The 20,113-nt window shown below is 54.7% G+C and overlaps 1 protein-coding gene across 1 annotated transcript in view; it reads right to left on the bottom strand.

Moving 5' to 3' along the window:
- Nucleotides 1-16,872, bottom strand: part of SLC5A9 (solute carrier family 5 member 9) — a 28,642-nt gene extending 11,770 nt beyond the window's left edge. The window contains exons 1-12 of the mRNA XM_036351236.1: nucleotides 16,591-16,872; nucleotides 11,566-11,786; nucleotides 9,917-9,988; nucleotides 8,803-8,907; nucleotides 8,344-8,508; nucleotides 7,518-7,623; nucleotides 6,667-6,747; nucleotides 6,170-6,375; nucleotides 5,871-6,006; nucleotides 4,926-5,033; nucleotides 2,260-2,410; nucleotides 334-502 (exon numbers count right to left, since the gene is read on the bottom strand). Coding sequence (XP_036207129.1) covers nucleotides 334-502; nucleotides 2,260-2,410; nucleotides 4,926-5,033; nucleotides 5,871-6,006; nucleotides 6,170-6,375; nucleotides 6,667-6,747; nucleotides 7,518-7,623; nucleotides 8,344-8,508; nucleotides 8,803-8,907; nucleotides 9,917-9,988; nucleotides 11,566-11,721 — 1,455 coding nt within the window. The 5' untranslated portion in view covers nucleotides 11,722-11,786; nucleotides 16,591-16,872. The remainder of the gene's footprint in view (nucleotides 1-333; nucleotides 503-2,259; nucleotides 2,411-4,925; nucleotides 5,034-5,870; nucleotides 6,007-6,169; nucleotides 6,376-6,666; nucleotides 6,748-7,517; nucleotides 7,624-8,343; nucleotides 8,509-8,802; nucleotides 8,908-9,916; nucleotides 9,989-11,565; nucleotides 11,787-16,590) is intronic.
- Between the last annotated feature and the right edge of the window lie 3,241 nt (nucleotides 16,873-20,113).

Here is a 20,113-nt window from a genome sequence, read left to right as displayed (position 1 = left end):
CAATGATCTGAAATCAAGATTACTCTATCCAGCAGGGTTATCATTCAAAATAGATGGTGAAATAAAGAGCTTCCCAGACAAAAAAAAAAAAAAAAAAAAAAAGGCTAAAGGAGTTCATCACCACCAAGCCAGCATTACAAGAAATGCTAAAGGGACTGCTGTAATGAGAAGAAATAGAGAAACCTCAAGATTGATAAATGTTTACTGAGTGAATGAATGAATCTAGACTAGATGCTATGGATTGGGAGGGGGCAGTTGGTTTGTGCAAGGTCACAGAGAGGCCAGGTTAGGCCAGACCAGCTCTCCTAATGTGTAGTGAACTGCTGTACTCACAGGCTCTGTGATCCTCTTGCAGAAGATGGCCAGCAGGAAGAGGGCAGTGACTGGTGGGGCCAGGTAGCTGGTGATAGACTGGATGTAGTCGAAGAGCTGGCCACTGTTGGAGCTTTGGATGATGGGGATCCAGAGGATGCTGATGACGACCAGGAACACCACAAACACTCTGCCAAGAGGGCACAGGGTGCTGTGAGGAGCCCTCAGGGTGGCAGAGCGTGGAGTGGGGTGAAGGTGATGCTTGGGAGCCAGGAAGAGAGGGGGGGGCGGGAAATGCATTCTTGTTGAATCAGAGAATGTTAGGAACTAGAATCCCAAAGGATGAATCCAGAAATTTAGACTTGAAATCCCAGAATATCAGAATTCTAGGACCTAAGAGGTCAAGGCTTTTTAAATAGACCTGCTCTTCAGAGAGGAATCCATATCTTTCACCCCACCACCCACATCAGTAAATGACCTCTGGATCTTTGCTGGGGATGCCTTTCCTTCTCTTTTTCACCAAATCCTGTGCAGAGCAGCCCCCTTCTCCAGGATGGCTCCAGACTCCAGTGACTTCTTCCTTCTCTAAGCTTCTCCAACTCTAAATGTCTCCTCCTTATGTTGCCAATTAGCTCAGAAAAAAGACTCCGCTTTCATATCCTGACTCCCCCACAACTGATCCAGGCTCAGGCCCAGGTCCTCAACATGCACTCCATGCATGATTTTGCAGGTGTGTGACCAGGTTGATGAAAAACTTTTCTTGGATGTGCTGAGTGCAATAATGCATACGGCCAGCAGATGGTACCAGAACCCCACTGGTTGATGAAATAAGTGTCTAAAACCTGGCAGTTTAGTGTGCAAATATCAAAGGACACGCTTTTAGAAATCTCTCAGCACACCAATTCTTTCCTCTTCTTTCTTCTCATTTTCTCTTTCTCAGGCCCCCACTAAAGCAGCAGTTACTCAAGTGACCACCCTCTTGCTCATCCTCGCCTGCACCATCTGTCCTGCATGCAAAACCTATGAGCAAGCAGGCAGTGGGACTCTATTGGGCAGCTGTGGGCAGCAGGCACTGTGGTGGAAGGGATAGTGCATGTAAAGGCAGGGAGGTGGAAAAAAGCAAGTAACCTAAACTCAAAGACCATCTTCCCAAAGGGGGGAATGAACACATTAGTCCAGAAACCTGAGTTATTTATGGAGCCTTAAGTTATGAAGCACAGATTTCAGAAAGGGCCCCTTAACTCTATGTAAACTACAAATCCCCAGCCTGGGGCGACAAAAAAAAATTAGCCACTATTATACTCTGAAAAGCATGAAACTGATTCCAACAAGGTAAAGGCAAACTCTTTAGCCTGGTGTTGGAAGCTCTGCCTTCTTTGGAGACAAACTTCGTACAAATGTCTTCACTGATGCAGGTCCCTCATTGCACTGCCCGTGTTTCTGCCTTTCTCATTAAACTCTTCCATCAAGGCAGGCCCATAAAAGTCCTCCCTGTGTCCCCAGCACAAAGGCATGACCCAATGGGGATGCTCTGGGTGAGACGGATGGAGTAAGTTAAGGCCTTTCTGATATCCTGGGATAGCAGCTGGTCCAAAAGACCCGGAGAGTGAGCCGCTTGCTAGCTTCCTCCCATTTATACAGTTCATCTTTCACTGTTTAAGTCTTTGTCAGCTTCTCTCCTTGACCCTGTTGATCAATTGCAAGAGAAAGCTGAACAGGCGGGGAAGAGAGTTTTTTTTCTCCTTGTTCTGGACGGGGAGGAGGGGCCCAGAGGCAGGAGGGACTTACCTGAGGTCATGGAGAAAGCTGGTGCTAGAATTAGGCACTCTGACTGCCAGTCCTGGACCCAACCCAGCCACACCTCCTAGGGCAACCCAGGCAGGGAGCGGAGGGGAGAGGGTCTGCCTGCAGGAAGGGGCGCCCCAGGACTAGGACAGGCCAGCGCACCTGCCCACCACCATCAGCTCCTGCTCCGTTGCCTTCTTGCGGAAACGCTGCCACACGTCAATGGCGAACAGCGTGCTGCTGCTGTTGAAGATGGAGGTGAGCGAGCTCATGAGGGCGGCCATGATCACGGCGATCATCAGGCCCCGCAAACCTGGGGAGAGATGAGGTCTCTGTGGACAACTGGCCGTGAAGGCCTTGCCGGCACCATGGAGGCTGCAGCCCCCGCAGAGCCAGGAGTCTGGGTGGAAGTGTGATGGGGAAGGTGCCAGCTGAGGTTCCCACCCAGCAGATAAGGAATCCGGGGCTGGGCACTGGGCTCTGACCCCGCCCTGCCGCTGCCTGCTCTGTGGCCTTGGGGGAGCCAGGGCCCTCCCTGAACCTCCCCAGGAAGGGGTGTGACAGCTCTGACACCCACACGAGATCTCGTGTGGGTGTCAGAGCTGGCAGACACTTGCTAGTGGTCGCTGGTGGGGAGAAGGTGACTGCTACAAAACTTTTTCATTGAATTGGCGCCAGGCAAAGATCTGGCCTGGAAGCAGAAGCCCAGGCTTGTTTCCTGGTTCAGCAGGCATCCAGCTGTGTGATCCTTGAACTAAGAGAGTACTTCACGTTAGGGCCAATTTTTCCTCCTGCAGCAAGAAATTGGCTCCACTGATCCCCAAAGTCTCTGCCTCTCATGACCAAGCCTCCAGGAAAATGACTGCTCACCCCAGGGAGGGACCCCCCGTCCCTCCTCTGGCCCCTCCCACCCTCAGTCCAAATCTTTAGCCACCACCTGCATGTCTCCCTGGAAGACTCAAGGTGTCCTACACCGAGGCCAGCATCTGCCTCTGCGGCGTTGATTCTTCCTTTAATTAATATTTAGTGGCCCAGTGCATGAAATCCATGCACATTAAAAGGGAATTAATTAGAGAAAATATTTTAATATTGCTATTTTCCCTTTCTCTATAATAGAAATGTCAGAGATGAAAGAAAATTAGTAAAATGTATATGAAAATCTTCCTCCTGTCAGAGTCTGGGTTGTGCCATAGGACCCAGAGTCAAGTCCCCATCCACCTGCATGTGTCTCGAAATTACATGAGACCCAGACCCAGCTGACCACACCCCCATTGGGCAAGATTGAGAACTGGCCGGCCCCACCCCTGTCAAGTCCCACCAGGTGGGGGGCGCAGCCTCAGGTCCCCCAGCCCAAAGCCGTGGAGGGGGGCACAGCCTCAGGTCTCCTGCCCCTGGGCAGGGGCACGGCCTCAGGTCCCCCAGCCTGGCACCAGGGTGGGGGACGCGGCCTGAGGTCCCCTGTCAAGCCCTGCAAGGCAGGGGGCACAGCCTGAGGTCCCCAATCCAGCCCTGTCAGGTGGGGGGGTGCAGCATCAGGTCCCCGCCCCAGCCCGGCGCCACACAGCCTCAGGTCCCTGATGATCGCTCGTTATGGCTTGTTACAGGAACCCCACCTCCGCTGTGGGCGCAGCCATCTTGTGATGGCATGAGGGTTAATTTGCATGTTACCTCTTTCTTATATAGGATATCATTCTAGTCTCCACACCAGATTCCTCCCTCAGAGGTATCCCAGACCCCTTCTGGGCTCCCCTCCCACCCACCTCCTTCTGCGGCTGCTCTGTCATCACTGGGCCTCCCCTGCCTTCTTTTCTCTACTATTTCTTTGATTCATTTCTTATTCTAAAGGTGGTGATGGGAGGGGGTAACTCAACTCACCTACTTCCCTTCATAAACCTGCCTTCCTCCCATGTCCCCTTTGGGTCCCTCTGTCTTTCTTGTCCCTCAAAGACAATCAGTCATCAAGTTGCCAATTCTGCCTCATGTATATCTTTTAAACCTCTTTTCTCCAATTCTAAAGACACCAACCTGGTCCTAGCCACCATCACCCCTCACCAAGACCACTGCAGGCCCCTTGTAAATCATCCTTTTGCTGCCCCTAAGCTGAACCCCAGGCAGAGTGGTCTCCCAAAGCACAAATGTGATCGTGGATGCTGGCCTAAAACCTCCCTCCCTGACATCCATTGCTCTAGGTGTGGCCAACAACTCCTCTCCACGATGCTTGTCTCCAGTCCTCCTGCATCTGAGCCCATATGGGCCACCTTCAGCCCAGGCTTCATGCTCTCTCTCCCAGCCTCGGGCCTTTGCACATGCAGCCCCTCCTTCTGGATGACGTCTCCCACGCCCTCCAGCTCTGTCTGCCTGAGGTGCTCCTCAGGCCTCAGTTCCATGTCCTCTCCTCTGAGAAACCTGCCCCTACACTCTCCCAAAGTGAGCCAGGTGCTCCTGAGGGCTCCCCCAGCCCCACCGTGTCCCCACACTGGTCACACTGTATTGTGGCCTCTACACCCTGAGTACCCTGGAGACTGCGTGGAGCCCGAGAGTAGGGCCCTGCCCTTTAACCCTGCATCTCAGGGACCAGGGCACAGAGCAGTGCCTCATGGACGCCTGTGTGTGCGTGTGTGTGTGTGTGTGTGTGTGTGTATGTGTGTGTGTGTGCGTGTGTGTGTGTGTGTGTGTGTGTGTGTGTGTCTACTGGGAGAGGATGGGGATGTGACTGTTTTTATTCCCTCTCCCTGCCCATGTCCATCCTGAATGCAACCCCTCCGGGCAGTGGGGATTGGAAGCGGCTGGAGGTGGGAGTGACTGGTGGCCGAGGACACGGGACTCACCAATGGGCATGAGAGCTATGACCAGCTTGGGGTAGGCGATGTTGGAGCACCCCACTCGGGCCCCGCAGACTCTCTGGCAGACATCAGGGTCCACGCAGCCCACCTCATCTGCAGAAGAGGTGATGGCAGTTAGAGACGATACTCTAGGGCCTTCTCGGGATGGCCCAGTATTTGCTTTCTGACCCCACTGGGAAGTGTCCACTGGGGACTGTGCTGGGCCTGAGGGTCAAGGGGCAGGTGGCTGAGTGGGTACCAGGATTTACTATGGTAACTTTCTCTGCCATATACTACCCACAAGGCTAGTAGACTTGTTAGCTTTTAGGCCAGTGATGGCGAACCTATGACACGTGTGTCAGAGGTGACACACGAACTCATTTTTTTTGGTTGATTTTTCTTTGTTAAATGGCATTTAAATATATAAAATAAATATCAAAAATATACATCTTTATTTTACTATGGTTGCAAATATCAAAAAATTTCTATATGTGACACAGCACCAGAGTTAAGTTAGGGTTTTTCAAAATGCTGACACGCTGAGCTCAAAAGGTTCGCCATCACTGTTTTAGGCCTTATATCCTAATAAAAGGCAAACATCCTTGGAAGGCACCAAGGACACCTTACTAGTCTTTCCCTTATAAAAGAAAAACAGTATTTAAAATGACATTCAGATGCAAATTTTTCTACTCAAGTAGTTTGGATCACAAAGGTTAACATACTACTATATGTTCTTTTTTGTTTGTTTGTTTTAATCCATCAATCAGTTGCCTTTTGTATGTGGCCCAATAGGGGATCGAACCCACAATCCAGGTATGTGTCCTGTCCGGGAATCCAATCGGCAACCTTTTGGTGCACAGGACAGTGCTCATCCAACTGAGCCACACTGGCCGGGCACTACTCCCTGTTCTTATTAAGGACTGTGCAGGCCCTGCCTGCTCCAGCTCTCACCTGGGTACAGGGCCCGGCTGATCATGCCGGGCATGACGATGAAGAACATGGGCAGGATCTTCAGGTAGCCGCCCAGCACGGAGCCTCCCTTGGCGTGGGACAGACTCTTGGCGGAGAGAGACCTCTGCACAATGACCTGAAAGGCACCAGCGGAGGCCACAGGTGGGCTCTGACGTGGTCACTGCCTGTGCCCCTGCGGTGGTCCCAGAACAAGTCCCAACCCCTGCATCCAGATGCCCAGTTCCCCGCAGGAGCCACCCCAGTTCAAGGTGGGCGGGCCCGCCTGGCTGGGGCATCACCTGGTCCGTGCACCAGCACCAGGTGGCCAGCACCGTGAGCCCGAAAATGAGGCCTGGCCAAGGGATGTCCCCGCTCACAGGGTCCCGAAGCATGTGGAAGGCGTCAGGCCGGGGGAGGTGGCAGGTGGTGTTGGGGACTGTGACATTGGGGATGGCCTGCTGGTACCGCTGCTCCAGGCCCGGGTACCAGCCCACCTCCTTAAAGCCTGTGGGGGGAGACCTCAGTGAGTGAAGCAGCCCTGAGCCCCACTGAGCCTGTCACATGCCCCCAGCTCCCAGTCCCACGTGGAGTCCCTGGGTTTGGAACTGGCCCGAGATGTGGAAATGCGGGAGGGATGTGGGGCTCCCCTGGTTTGGCATAGAGACCATGTCCCCAGCCCTGAGGCGGGTATGGCTCCATGCCCCAGGAAGTCCTGATCAAACCACGAGGTGACAGGAGCCACACTGGCTGAGAGAGGTACTTAGGGGCAAGGTGGGGTGTATTCAGTTCTCCTTACCCAGAAACATGAGGACCAGGGCTCCCCCCACCATGATGACCGTCTGCAGAGCATCCGTGTAGATCACGGCTGTGAGGCCCCCTGGGGACCCAAGGAGAGGGTCATCAGTCAGGACCAAGGTTTCCTCTGTGCCTGCCCTGCGCGTGCCACCCTGGGGAGACCGGAGAGGACACCGAGCCCTCTCAGCAGGTGGGCTCCCCTCCGCCCCACCTGCCCAGGGGAGGCCGGTCAGTCACAGGTGCTCGGGCCCAGCTCCTCCCATCGACAGCCTCTGCCCCGGCTGCCTGGCCAGGGCCTGTCTAATATCCTGAGTCTATCCCTTTGTGAGCTGGTAACTCCGCCAGGACGCCCCTCCCTGACCTGGACACCCACTTACATTCCCGTCTGCCCAGGCCCACTGAGTCTCCACGTCCCAGGAGCCAGGCCTGTGCCGGTGCTCTGCAGGAGGGGCTTTGTGGCTTTAGTCTGAAGCAGCCTGCAGTCTGGTCCAGGTGACAGTCCCCTCATCCCTGCCCTGCTCCTGGGTACGAAGGGTCTCTCAGGATCTCTCAGGGCCTCTCCTTCCCTGCCTCCTCGGGCTGGCCCTTGTCTCCTGTTCCTGCCCTTGTGTGTCCCCTTTTCCTGGTCACTGTGCCTCTCATCACTTCTGCATTTTCCCTTGATCCTACCTCTCTGTCTGTCTCTGTCTTTGGCTCTTCCTGTTTCTCGTCCTCTGCCCCTCCCTCTGACATCTCTCTCCTCCAGCTCTTCCCACTGTATCCTGGTGGCCCCAGGCTTCCCTCTCCGCCTTTCCCTGCCTCTATGTCTCTGCTCCAGCCCTGCACCCTGAGGTGACCTTCCCCCGGCCCTACCTGCGATGGTGTAGACGGCCGTCACCACCAGCAAGGCCACCGTGGAGAGGTACAGGTTCCAGCCCAAGGCCATCTGGATGAAGAGGGCTCCAGAGAAGATGTCAGTCTGCAGAGACATGACTGGGAGGTCACCAGGTATGGCCCCAAGGTGTCACCTTCCCTCTCAGCAGAACCAGTTGCTGTCAGCCCTCCTCACACCATGAGGACAAGCCTTTAGCGGGTGAGGTGGGTCGTGCAGGCGCTGAGCCACCATGGAGGTGTCAGAGCAGAGATGGTCCCAGTCCATGACTTTTATGAACCCGTTACAGGGCTACAACATGGCGGATGGCAGGACACATGGATGGGTCACAGGACCCCAGCCTCAGTTCCAGTCTCAGAGCTGGCCCTCTGGGAAAATCATGTGACATAGTTTTGTTTTCTAAGGTTAGGTCAATGGAGAAAGAATAAGGACCTTTATTCTAAAATGTAACATTCTAGGCAACTAATGCATGGTGCTGAATGAAGAATCAGTGACAGAAAGATGAAAGGAATGAATGAACTCTAGATTGTGAGGTCTTTGCATGGAGGGACTATCATTCACTCAACAAACACCATCCATCTCTGACTACCTACCACTGAGGGAGAGCATGCACTGAAGGTACTTGGATTCATTCTTCCTTTCTTCCATCCTCCCATCCATCCACCCATTCATCCACCCATCCACCCATTCATCCATCCATCTATCCATCATCCATCCATCCATCCATCCATCCATCCATCCAGCAATAAGATGTGCCCGGTACTTTGCATTTTCGGAGGCAGGGTGGCCACACTGCAGTGTACTCACCGAAATCTTGGTGAAGATGTAGAGGATGAGAGACAGCACAGACATGTACACCTGGATCCTCTGGCCCCCAAATCGCTTCTGCAGGTACTGCGGCATTGTGACCACGCCGGCTGCGATGTACACAGGGACGAAGACCCAGCCGAGGGCCAGCAGCAGCCAGGTTGCCTGGGAGAGTAGAGAGAAATTGGTGTTCATGTCCTGGATGCAAAAGTGTCCCCTACGGAGAGGCAGTGCCATGCGGAGGACAGCCCTGGGGAGGAGGTAAGGGACCTGGGACTGATCTCAGTCCTGCGTGACTGTCAATGGTCCCTCTATCTTCTCCGGGCCTTGGTTTCTTCATCCATAAAATGGGTTCTCCCCAAGCACATCTGAGGGTCCTCTCAGGGCTAAGGACAGGGGTGGGGCGGGGTGGGCTCAGACCCCTAGTATCCCCGAGAAGCCCCAGGCCAGCTTCCTTACATTCCATTCGAAGCCGCCCACAGCAAGGCCTCCGGCAGCGCCCGTCCCAGCCAGGCCGATGAACAGGCCGCTGCCCACATTGCTGGACATCAGAGATGCTCCGATCTGCAAGGCACAGGTGGGTCAAGAATCAGGGGTCAGTTTTCATCTGACTCAACCTGGAGTCTCCCATGAGCTTCAGGAGCTGGGACGTGGCGGGGAGAAAGGGCCTGGACTCATGGAATCTGAGATCAGGGGGAGGAGAGGAAATGGGGAGCGAAGAGAAAGAGGGATGGAACTGACAGCTAGTGGGGGCCTGCTGTATGCCAGGCACTGTGCGAGGCATTGTGTGTATTTTATGTGTGCTAATCACTTGATCTCCACAAAGATTTGCAGGGATGAGTATTAATCTTCCCAACTTACAAAGAAAGGAAATAATGTTAGGAAGAACAGACAATGGCTCCCGGCCTCCCAGTGGGAGTAGCTAAGTGGGAAAGAAGAAAGCCACGGGGAGCAGGTCCACGCGGGGAGGATGAAGCGCTGACTCAGGCCATGGACCTAAGGGCCCCCAGAGAGGAGGAAGGGGAAACGGAGGGGAGAGAACACGGTCAGCTGATGGGGAGCCTGGGTCATAAGGGTCCCAGGATCAGCTCCTGGAGGCTGTGGGGGGTTTACATCTGTGATTTCCCTCATTGACCTGCTTTTTAGTAATAAGCTGATGTGTCACCTTCCCAAGAAAATCTTTGCTGGTCTGGAGGTCAGAGGCTTCCTGCGAGCCCTCACGAGCCCCCCACACTGCCCCATGGTCCCTCCAGCACTTCCCCTCCCCAGAACCCCCCACCCCTCCAGCTCAGCAGTCATGCTGTCTGTGAGTCCATCTGCCCAGTGCCACCCAGCTTTCTAGGACAACATTGTGGACCACCTCCCTGTAGGTCCAGCCTGCGGCCATGAGAGGGCGCCAGTGGACGCTTGTGGGAGGTGTTCAGAACAAGGTCGCTCAGATGGCAGGTGCATTGGGACAGGAGAGAAGGAGCCCAGAGCCAGGAAACCCACCTGGGGCTGTTTCCTGGGAGCAGGTGGGAGATGAAAAGGGGACTTGGATGGGGGAGAAGGGGAGGGAAGAAGGTCAACTCACCGGCCACCAGGTCATGGACCTCCCCGCCAGGAAGTAGCCGCCAATGGTGCCTCGGCTTGCCCGGAAGGACGACTGGAAGGGAAGTGGCCAGAGGTGAGGGTTTTCCCGAGATTCCCCAGCCGCTGCCCTCACCCAGACTCCCCGCCCTCGGCCCAGGCTCTGTGGACGCAGAGGGGAGAACTGAGGCAGGTTTTCATCATCTTTATTCTACGCGGCCTTGGGGTGGTCTGAGCCTCTCTCTGAGCCTCCATGCATGTCTCCCAGAACCAGTGTGAAGAGCCAGGAGCCAGTGGGGGCACGCAGCCCCCGCCATGGCACAGAGCTGCATGCGCATACAGATGATTGCTACCGCGCACTGTGGTCCCCTCCCTCCCCTCCATCCGAGCTGCAGGGAGACCGAGCTGTCCCCTCCTCCCCGCGGGACTCCTCACTGGGGAGGGTAAGTGCAAAGCTGGTATTAAGATGCTGCCAGGCCTCTGACTGGGTCTGGAGGGAGAAGCACTGAAGGGGAGGCAGGAAAGGGAGATGTAGACGCTTCTCTCCCCGGAGGAAACGTCATTGATCAGCCACAGGGCAGCGATCGGCTGTGCAGGGCTGGTGACTGTTCCACCCTCCCTCAAACGTCCCAGTGTCACCTCTGGTCCTCGGGGAGGCCAGGGGAGCAGAAAACACTAATTTCACACATTAATCACGAGGCCCAAGTCAGGGAGCAGCCTGTCCAGCCTCCATGGAGCTGGTGCTTCTCCCCCTGCCCTGCCCCCCTTGCCGAGCCAGGGGTCATCTGTGTGGCCTGTTCTTCCTCACACCAGCCCTGGGAGGCAGGGACTGTTCACCACTTTACAGACGAGGAAACCAAGGCCCAGAGAGGGATCCTGCCCTCGCCACAGCCTCGTCAGTGACCAGCTGGGGCTCCAGGCACCGTCAGCTCGCAGCAGAGTCTAAAGGTTCCGGCATTTCTCTCCAATACTTCCGTGATGACAGCAGCCCTTTATGGCTGCCCTGTGTGCCGGGCCCTGAGTCAGATGTCACGGAAGGGTCGTGCCCGCTCTGTGCTGCGGTCCTTATTCTCATTATCCAGATGATAAATGGAGGCTCAGAGACCCTTCGGAGGTTCCCAGGGCACGCGGGGATGCTGGAGCTGGGGTGTGAGCTCAGGGCTCGCTGGCCTCAGAGCCTGCCTCTCGATGGCACTGAGGCTTAGGGGACAATGGACCACAGAAGGACCTTGGGGTCTGCCCAGCTCCCTTCCCGTGAACACAGGAGCCCGGCTCCTTTAGAAAGCTCTGCTTCTTGCCCAACACTAACTAGTGGAGGGTGGGGTAGGCCAGGAGTCAAGCATCCGGGGAGCTTGGCGAGGCGGGAAGGAATGGGATCAGGGTGGCCTGGGAGGGTGGGGCGAAGGCAGCAGGTGCACAGAGACAGGCAGTCAGGAGAGGGGCTCAGGCCTGGCCTGCCTCTGGCTCGCTGTGTGACCTCAGGCCAGTCACACCCTTCTCTGGCTCCAGTCTGCTGCCTATGACAGGGGGGCTGATGAGACCCTTCCACTCCCACCCCTTCCTCTGCCCAGCCCTGCCCCAGCTCCCGGCCAGCCGGAGATGAGAGTGTGGCTCTGCCTTCCCTGCCGGCTCCCACCCTCCACAACTACTCACCCAGACCCCCACGCCCACAACGAAGATGAAGTAGACGACGAGGACCCCGATGTCGTAGGCGTGCAGGCTGGCCCCGGGGCCCGGTGCCGAGCTCCGAGCTGCCGCGGTCCTGACCCCATTTCCTGAAGCTCCGAGCCCTGGTGCTGCCAGCTCCATGCTCCTCGGTGAGAGCCGCTCACCACCCGGCTGGACTTTGAGGCGCTCCTGGCTTCATTCCTTCCCTTTAATGATTAAACAGTCCAGTGCCATCAACTGCTGAGAAAGCCCAGCCCCACTGGCAGGTAAATCCTGGCCACCCTTCCCCCTCTGTGGGCTCTCTCCCTCTCCCCCTCCCTCTCCCCCTCCTCTCCCCTTCCCCCTTCCTCTCCCTCTTCTCTTCCTGCCCCACCACACACACACACACACACACACACACACACACGCAGAGTCACACACAGGTATAGGCAGGCACACACAGGCACATGCACCAAGGCACAGACTCTCTCTCAACCCCCATGGGGAGAAGAGGAGAAGAGGACAAGGAGGGGAGGAAGAGAAAGAGGAGGAGAAGGAGAGGAGCAGAGTCTTGGAACCCTGCAGCTGGAAGGCCCTTCAGAAGTCAAGTGTTCCAGCTCTTGCTTGTGTGGAGAGGAAACTGAGGCCCAGGGAGGGGAGGGTCACTCAGGGACGTAAAGGCAGACAGAGCTGGACTTGATCCAGGTTCTTGGTCACCTATATGCAACTTTCCTTCTGCCCAGCTGGGGGAGACCAGAGAGGAAGGAGCCTGCTGTTACCCTTGCAAAGCATCCCCCTCACCTGTTCCTGCCTCCAGCCCAGCCGGGGGTCACCTTCCCTTCTGTTACAGTGCAGGGCCCTGAAGCCAGGAGTACGGGCAGAATTCACAGTTCAGCCCAAGCACCTGCCCGCACTGGGACAAAGGAGCGCTCCTGAAAACAACACAGAGCACCCTGTGCCCAGGGGACACCATCTGCCTGTGACCCACTTTCCAGTCCCAGCTGCGGGGCTCAGTGACCTTCAGGGTGATGGTGGGCGGTTGCTAAGGGACTCTAGCTTGTGTCCTCGGTCAGCATGGCCTGCGCCCTCCCCACCTCTCAGTGCCAGTGAGCGACTTCCTCCTATGCCCCCCTACACACACCAAGGGAAGCCACCCTGGCCCTCAGGGTTCCACTGCCCACATACACTGTCCCCCAACCCCATCCTCCAGACGCCTGAGGCTGAGCCCCACCCCCTGCACTTCCCTCCCCTAGGCCAGCAGGTCTGGGCCCACAGCAGCCACCAATCTGTTAGCTCACCAGGCAGTTTAGTATCCAGAGCCCAGGAAGTGCCAGGAGAGAGCAGAAAAGGCATTGACATAGTAGGACTAGATTATTATGAAGCCTCAGAGCCCAGAGCCCAGAGCCCCCACTCAAGGCTTCTCTGTTGTTGCAAACTAGCAACAGTCAACAGCAGACAGGGGCTGTCAGAGGTGGGCAGGGCTGGAGGGACAGCAGGAGAGTGGCTGTGATGGCCAACCGGTGTGCAAGAGCATCATTAAAACCAGGAACACAGGAAGACTGATGCAAAAGACAGGACAAATGGGGCGGGCAGACCTATAAATTAAGCTCCATCAACTCTCAGCAAAGGGCATTCATGGTTAGCAGCTGAGGATTTAAATGCATTGACCAGAGTCACCGAGGAAACATTAGTATGACCATCAGGGACTTCTATTGAGAAGGCACACATTATGAAATCCAGGCGGAGCATTTCATTCCAAATGGTCTAACATTTTAGGCAGGTGCTGGCATTCAGCAATGAGGCCTCATTTATCCAGGAGACCCTCTCTGAGAGCTCCCGAGACTGAAGGGTCTCTCACCTTGTCATTCTTACTTTGGGTGAGTCCCTGTGGCCCCCTTCTCTGTGAGGCAGAGATGCCAACATGAGCAAGGCCCAGCCCAGCAGGGAAAGCCAGATGGCACACGGACAAGCACCTTCAGCATGTTCACCCACCCCTGTCCTTAGCTGGGAGCTCAGAGGAGGAGACAACAGACCATGTGAGGAGGTTGGGCAGGGCTTAGAGGGAAGGGGTTCCTTTGAGCCAGGCCTTAAAAAAGAGTTCAACAGATTTGGAAACAACCCAAGTGCCCATCAGTAGATGAGTGGATAAAAAAGCTGTGGTACATTTACACCATGGAATACTACGCAGCTGTAAAAAAGAGAGATCTCTCACCCTTTGGGACAGCATGGAGGAACCTGGGAGGGCACCATGCTAAGTGAAATAAGTCAGTCAGAGAAAGACAAATATCACATGATCTCACTCATTTGTGGAATCTAATGAACAAAATGAATTGACCAACAAAATAAGAACCAAAGCATGGAGGTATGGAACAGACCATGTGGGGTTCGGGGGACGAGAAGAGATAAACCAAAGAACTTATATATTTATCTGCATAGCCCATGAATAAGGGCAATAGGGGGTGAAGGCCTGAGGGGTGGTAGAGGCTGGGCGGTGAAGGGTAAAGGTTAGGGGTGGGGAGCTATCTGTAATACTATCAACAATAAAAAATACATTAAAAAAAGAGTATAACAGCAGTGTAACAGGTCAGTAAAACAGAAGTTTCTGCCAAGATACAATTAACATAAAAATTGAAAAGTGAGCAGCAGATCTGCACAGGAAGTGCTAAGAGCTAGACTAACAATTCTAGAGGCTCTATACGGGGGATATGGAAGGCTTTTGTAAACATTTATTGGGGTAAAATCCTTGTGGTTTTCCCAATGAAAAAGGGACAGAGTGTGAGGGCTGGTTGCCCAAAATAGTTTTGGGCAGAGGGGCTTTGGAGAGCTTGGTGAGCATCCCCCCAGCTGGCGTCACTGAGGACAGGGCTGACTCAGCCTGGAGTAGGTAGGGGTGGGAGCTGGGGCTGACTCGCTGCTTCAGAGGGGAGCTGGTGCTTTGGGGTTGGGCTGCATCTGGGTTGGGCAAAGAATGTGTGGACGTTTTTTCAAGGGGGAGGTGTGTGGACTTGATGTGAGCCACATGCATGGAAAAGACGGGGCGGGGTTCTTCTTAGATCCTGTCCAATGGGCTGTCCAGAGGGGGCTTGGGCCTCAGCTGGCAGAACCTGGCCCTGAGCAGCTGGATTCCTGGGGGCTGTGGAAGAGTGGGCGGGGCTGCAGTGCTGAGGCACAGGCTGGGCTGGGCGGGGGGCTGGGCTCCCCTGGCTGGTGGAGTCCTCACTGCCCCACCAGAGAGCCCACAGCGAAGGTCAGCCCGAGGGTGGGAGACCCACGTGCCAGAGCCATCTCAGGAGTGGTCTCGTCTAGCAGGCACATTCCTGCCCTTGACTTCTTGCTCAGCACCGAAGCGCCCAGCGTCAGCCTGACCAGGTGAGAGAGACGGAAAACAAGCTGACAGCATCCCCTCCTCCCACGGCAGCCAGCCCACCTGCGGGTGGGAACTACGGGAGGAGAAGTCTTAACCATAAATGACGACAGAAGCGTTGAATAATATGTGCCACTGGGCTTTCTACATTTGGGATCATATCTGTGTTGACTGTTTTCAGACAGAATAAAGCCCTAAGGGTGAGACTTTGCCCATGACGTATGAAATGCTGATGATGGAGGGGGCCTCAGCCCCCGAGCCTGTGAGTCATCACGGTGGGTCTGAGTTTTCCACTGGGAAGGAAACCCCCTCCCATGCTGCACCTGGGCATTCAGCAGCCTCCTCCGGCCTCTGGGCCCAGGAAGAATCCTGGGCAGGCTCAGCTGTACCTGTGGCTACTTGCAAGTTCTTCCTGAAAAACCACTCTACCCGCCGCTCTGAGAACCTCCTCTTCCAGAACAATGAAGGGCAGGGCTGACACTCACCGCTGTGCACCAGGAGCAGCCGGGAGGTCAGACCCACGCATAATGGCAATTATACTGACTGCGTGATTGCCTCATTGTTCCCATTCTGTAGGTGAGGAAGCTCAGGCTCATTGGTAATGGGTCTTCGGGTTTGGAATTCAGGCCTGATTCACACTAAAAGCTGTGCTGTACCACCTACCCTTTCTCCTTAGCCTGATGTCTACAAGAGACAGTGTGGACAGTGCATCCTTCTGGAGATTAGGGTACAAATGGGCTCTGCTTTGCTCCACCCGGTGGGGGCTCTGAGCAGGGCACAGAGCTGGCTGGGCTGTGATAGGAACCCCACTGGGGTCTGGGTTCAGGTGACAGAGACCTTGTGAGCCCTTTCTCCTGCTGCCCCAGCCCCCAGCCATGGCTCCTTTGCTGGCCATGACTCTCACTCTCAGCCTGAGTGGCCAGGGACACTGTTTTGTGTGTGTGTGTGTGTGTGTGTGTGTGTTTCCACCTGCCTATGCTCCTCTCAGTTTAAAACGAATGCTCCCATGGTCAGATCACACACTGGGGAGGGACAGGGGCTCCATATGGACAGGCTGGATGCTCAATGCCAGAGGAAAGGATTATTCCATAGCAGAATAAGGCTGAGAGAGATGGCAGCAGAGACCTACGGATGGAGAAAAGAGGGGAAGGAAACGGAAGAGAGTTGCATGTTGGTAAATGTTTCCCTCCACGTCCCGCGTGGATCAGCGTCCAGGACCTGGAAGCAGAGCCGCACACAAATGAAAGAGAAAATACACGAGATAATTTGGAAATATTGGGGGACCAGGCGAGTAAGTCCAACTCAAGGGGAAGGACTTCCTCCAGTACTCAGGTCTCACCAAGCTTCTGGGATACACCCATAGCATAGCCCTTAGGCAGGCGACCCGCCCCCCCCCTCCGCCCTCCCCTTCCCCTCGCCCCCCCCAACAGGCAGACTAGCCCATCAGCAAGGATTTACATAATAATAAATGGGGATGTTGCTTCAGCTACCACTGTCTGGACAAACAGAAGTGTCCTCTAGCTCTGACCTTTGCTAGGGCTTCAAAGGCACCCAGCCTTCGGGGGGTTCTCTGTCTACGCTTATCAGCTAGTGAAGACAATAAACGGTTTCCCACAGTTGCAGGCTCTTATTACTAAAGCTATCCCTGCCAGACCCATGGCCCCTACCTGTGCAGCCTGGCACCCAGCCTGGGCAAACCTCCTGGGCCCAGTACTCAGCAACAGGCCCGGCAGCAGCTCCCGGACTGGTGTGCAGGCCTGGCCTCTGATGGCTCAAGTGGAGGCTGAGCCCAGCCCTGGCCCCTCCTCCAGGGGAGCTGGAAAGAGGCCCTGAGCCCCCACTTCAGCCCCTGGGCCTTGGGCTCTGCAGGACAGCTTTGTCCTTCCACGGGTCCCGTCCTGGGGAAAAGAGAACTTGCTCTGGGGTCAGCGTGCGGTGGCTGTGGTGGCAGCCCTTGTCCCCAGGGACCTGGGCAAACGGGTTTCTCAAGACAGAGGGGCAGGGCTGACACCAGAAACTTGGCCAATGTCTGCAGCTTAGAAGAAGCACTTGGCATTGGGCCGCAGTTTGTACACAGTGTTCCTGGCACCTGTGTGCACACACATGCTCACACATATGACTAGAAGCTAGTCTAGGGAAAGCTGTGGGTAGATGTGAATACATACAATTTTTAATCCATCCCAGGCTCACATAGGCTCCTCTGCTCACAGCATCTGAGGGCCTGGCAGCTGCTGTCTTCCCTGTGGACATCACTTCATGCAGAACCAGAGCCGAGTCCAAGAGCGAACGGTGAGCCCATGGCAGCTGTAGGTCTGGCCAAGGAGCCAGGGGAGCTGTGTGCCTCCAGAACCTCCGTGATCCCTGACCAGGGGTCCACGTGTCTCCCTGTCACTGTGGGCCATGTCCTCTCTGGGAAATGAGATGTCTGGAGTTGTTCCTACAGTGCTGTGAACTAAACCATGCCGCAGGTCCCCCCCAGCCTTTGGATCCTCGGGGTCAGGGTGGAAGTGGGATCCAGATGGAGCTGTGATTGAAAAGCAGAAGAAAGTGGGGGCTCAGAATCCACAGGCCTTACCATCAGGCCCACCTGGGCCCACACCTGCCCAGCACCCATCCGCCCCGAGAGGGTAGCCTGCTTACGGTCCCTCTCGCAGCCTCAGTTCCCTTGCATATGAAAGGGGGAGAACTACGTTCACCTCACAGGGTCTTCTCAAAGTACAAGGTGAGTGTGTGCAGTGCGGGCGCAGGGCCCGGCGTGGCGGCACTGTCACTGGACAGCACTGTGCTCTTATTAGCCATGTGGGAGAGGACGTCCCGTGTGGCTCTGCACCGGTTTTCACCCTGAGACAGTCAAGCCGCTTGGAGACGTCCTTGGTTCTGACAAATTCCGGAGCCCAGAGATGCCCCCAGTGGGGTTGGCAGTGGGCGAGGGGGTGTGGGCTTCATGCCTGAGTTAATTTCACCCCCCTTGCCACGTCTTCACAAAGCAGAGCTGATGGTCACTCTGGCCAGTCTCTCCCACAAGCATGGGATCCTGGGAAGAAGAGAAACAGGCCCTGTTCTCTGCTGCCATTCACATGAAATTGGCTGGGAAGACTCAGGGGCGCTGGGGGTCAGCAATGGGAGTTGGAGCCTGGGCTTGGCTCATGGTCCTGTCTCCACCCCGTCTATACCGTGTCAGTCCTTCCCTAGATTCTGAGCTACATGGCTCCCAGGCGTGATGTGTTTCCCCATTATAACTCCTATGCCTGTGTTAGGATGGCTTGTCTGTTTCCCCTGCTAGTGGTGGGTCCTGGAAGGCAGAGGCCTTATCAGGAGCATTTCTGTCCCTAGCACATGGCACATGCCTGGCACACTGCAGACCCTCACACTGTCATCAAATAAACGAATGATGCAGCTTACGTCAGTTCCCTCCTTTCCTCTGAAAATAACCCAAATGCATCCAAATTGTCATTGGCAGAGCCACATGCCTTAGCTGAGATGATGATACACACCTAAGTTAAAAGTAGCTTAAACAAGAGAGATTTTGTTCATGTCAAAGTCTGAAGTTGAACAGAACAGGACTAGCTTGGTAGTTCACAATATTTTAAGGGACCTCAACTCCTTTACCTCACTGCTCCACCATCTTCCACCTCAGTGTTTAAAAAGGCTGCTCGGACTCCAGCCATTGCCTCTGTATTCCAGTGTACATTTCCTAGAAATTGCACTTAGTCACATGGTCACTTCTAGCAGCAAGGAAGGATGGGAAATACCGTCATTATTTTGGGTGGTCTCTACTCTGTCAAGAATCTGAATTTTATTTTTGTTGATTAATGGAAAAGAATGGATGCTGGGGAATGCCAGCCATACTACACTTTATAGTACAAATGCCAAACTGTTTTCTTACTATCATCACCCATTAGCCCTGATTTAAAATTTATACCCCAAGCTAAAAGCTGGACATTCTGAATGACTGGATTTTTATTTTTAACTAGAGGCCCGGTGCACAAAATTCATGCACAGTGGGGTCGGGGGGCCCTCAGGCCAGCCTGCACCGTCTCACAGTCCAGAAGCCCCGTGATTGATTGCCTCATAGAGGGAGACCCTGCCGACCCAGCTGGGGCTCCATGATGGATCGCTCCCACAGAGGGAGACCCCGCCCACCTGCTGCAGCCTGTTGATTGGTGGCCTGGGCGTCCCTCTTTGGGGCAATTGTGGAGCCCCTCAATTGATCGCTCTGCCAGCTGGCTGTCCTGGCGCCAGTGGGTGTCATAGCATGGTAGTCTGGATGGTCATTCTGCTGTTCAGCCATTCGGTCGATTTGCATATTATGCTTTTATTATTATAGATTTTACACAATGTTATTCACAAATTTTCATTTTCTAATTTGTACATAATATACAAAGAACTAAAGATAATATTGTTTCATGTGAACCACAGAGAGCCAGGACTTAGACAAAAGAAACTTTTCACATCAAAAGGAGATGGAGTAAAGCCAAGTGGTTCTGCCCAGTTATTCTGAAATGTCATTTTCAGATTTTAGCAGAACTCTATGCTGACCAGTAAGAGGTGCTTAGGAATCAGGGCCATTATCCCCCACTTCACAGTTGAAGGAGCTGAGGTCCTGAGATGCCAGCAAGTTTCCTGGCCTCACAGTGAGTGTCTGCAGGACTGAGTTGGAGCCTGAGGCTCCCAGCTACAAGGCTAGTGCTGTTGTTCTTTCCCCTGGTCCTCCTGCCCCAGGGCTGCCTGGATCCTTCCTCACAGTTCCCTCAGGGACACCTGCTAGGTGTGCACTTGGTGCTGGGGGCTCTGAGAAAGCAGACCCAGTCCCTCTCAAGGACCCCCTGGTGTGATTTGGGTGGTCCTTAAGCAGACTCTTAGAATACAGTGTGCTACGGTGTGATGTGGGAGTTTTGAACACAGGCAGGAGACAGGCATTTAACCCTTTGAGGTGCATGGCATACAATTTTAGGTCCCTTCCAAATTCTAGTATTCGGTCTGGGACAGGAAATGGGGTTGGAGAATTTGGTTGTGTTCATGCTGTAAACAAAGGACAGTCATGTTTACAACTGGTGTGGAGTGGAACAGCTGAGATTACGGGCTTTGAGAACAGGACATATTAGTTCTCTTCTCATGGAAGCCAAGTTCTCTTCTCATTTTTCATGTGAGAAAACTGAGCCTCATAGTCAGGTCACTTGTCCCAGGTCA

The sequence above is a fragment of the Myotis myotis genome, unplaced genomic scaffold (assembly GCF_014108235.1).
Source record: "Myotis myotis isolate mMyoMyo1 unplaced genomic scaffold, mMyoMyo1.p scaffold_m19_p_2, whole genome shotgun sequence".
Classification (NCBI taxonomy): Eukaryota; Metazoa; Chordata; class Mammalia; order Chiroptera; family Vespertilionidae; genus Myotis; species Myotis myotis.
The sequence above is the reverse complement of the archived record's forward strand: the minus strand, read 5'-3'. Positions and strand labels throughout refer to the sequence as shown.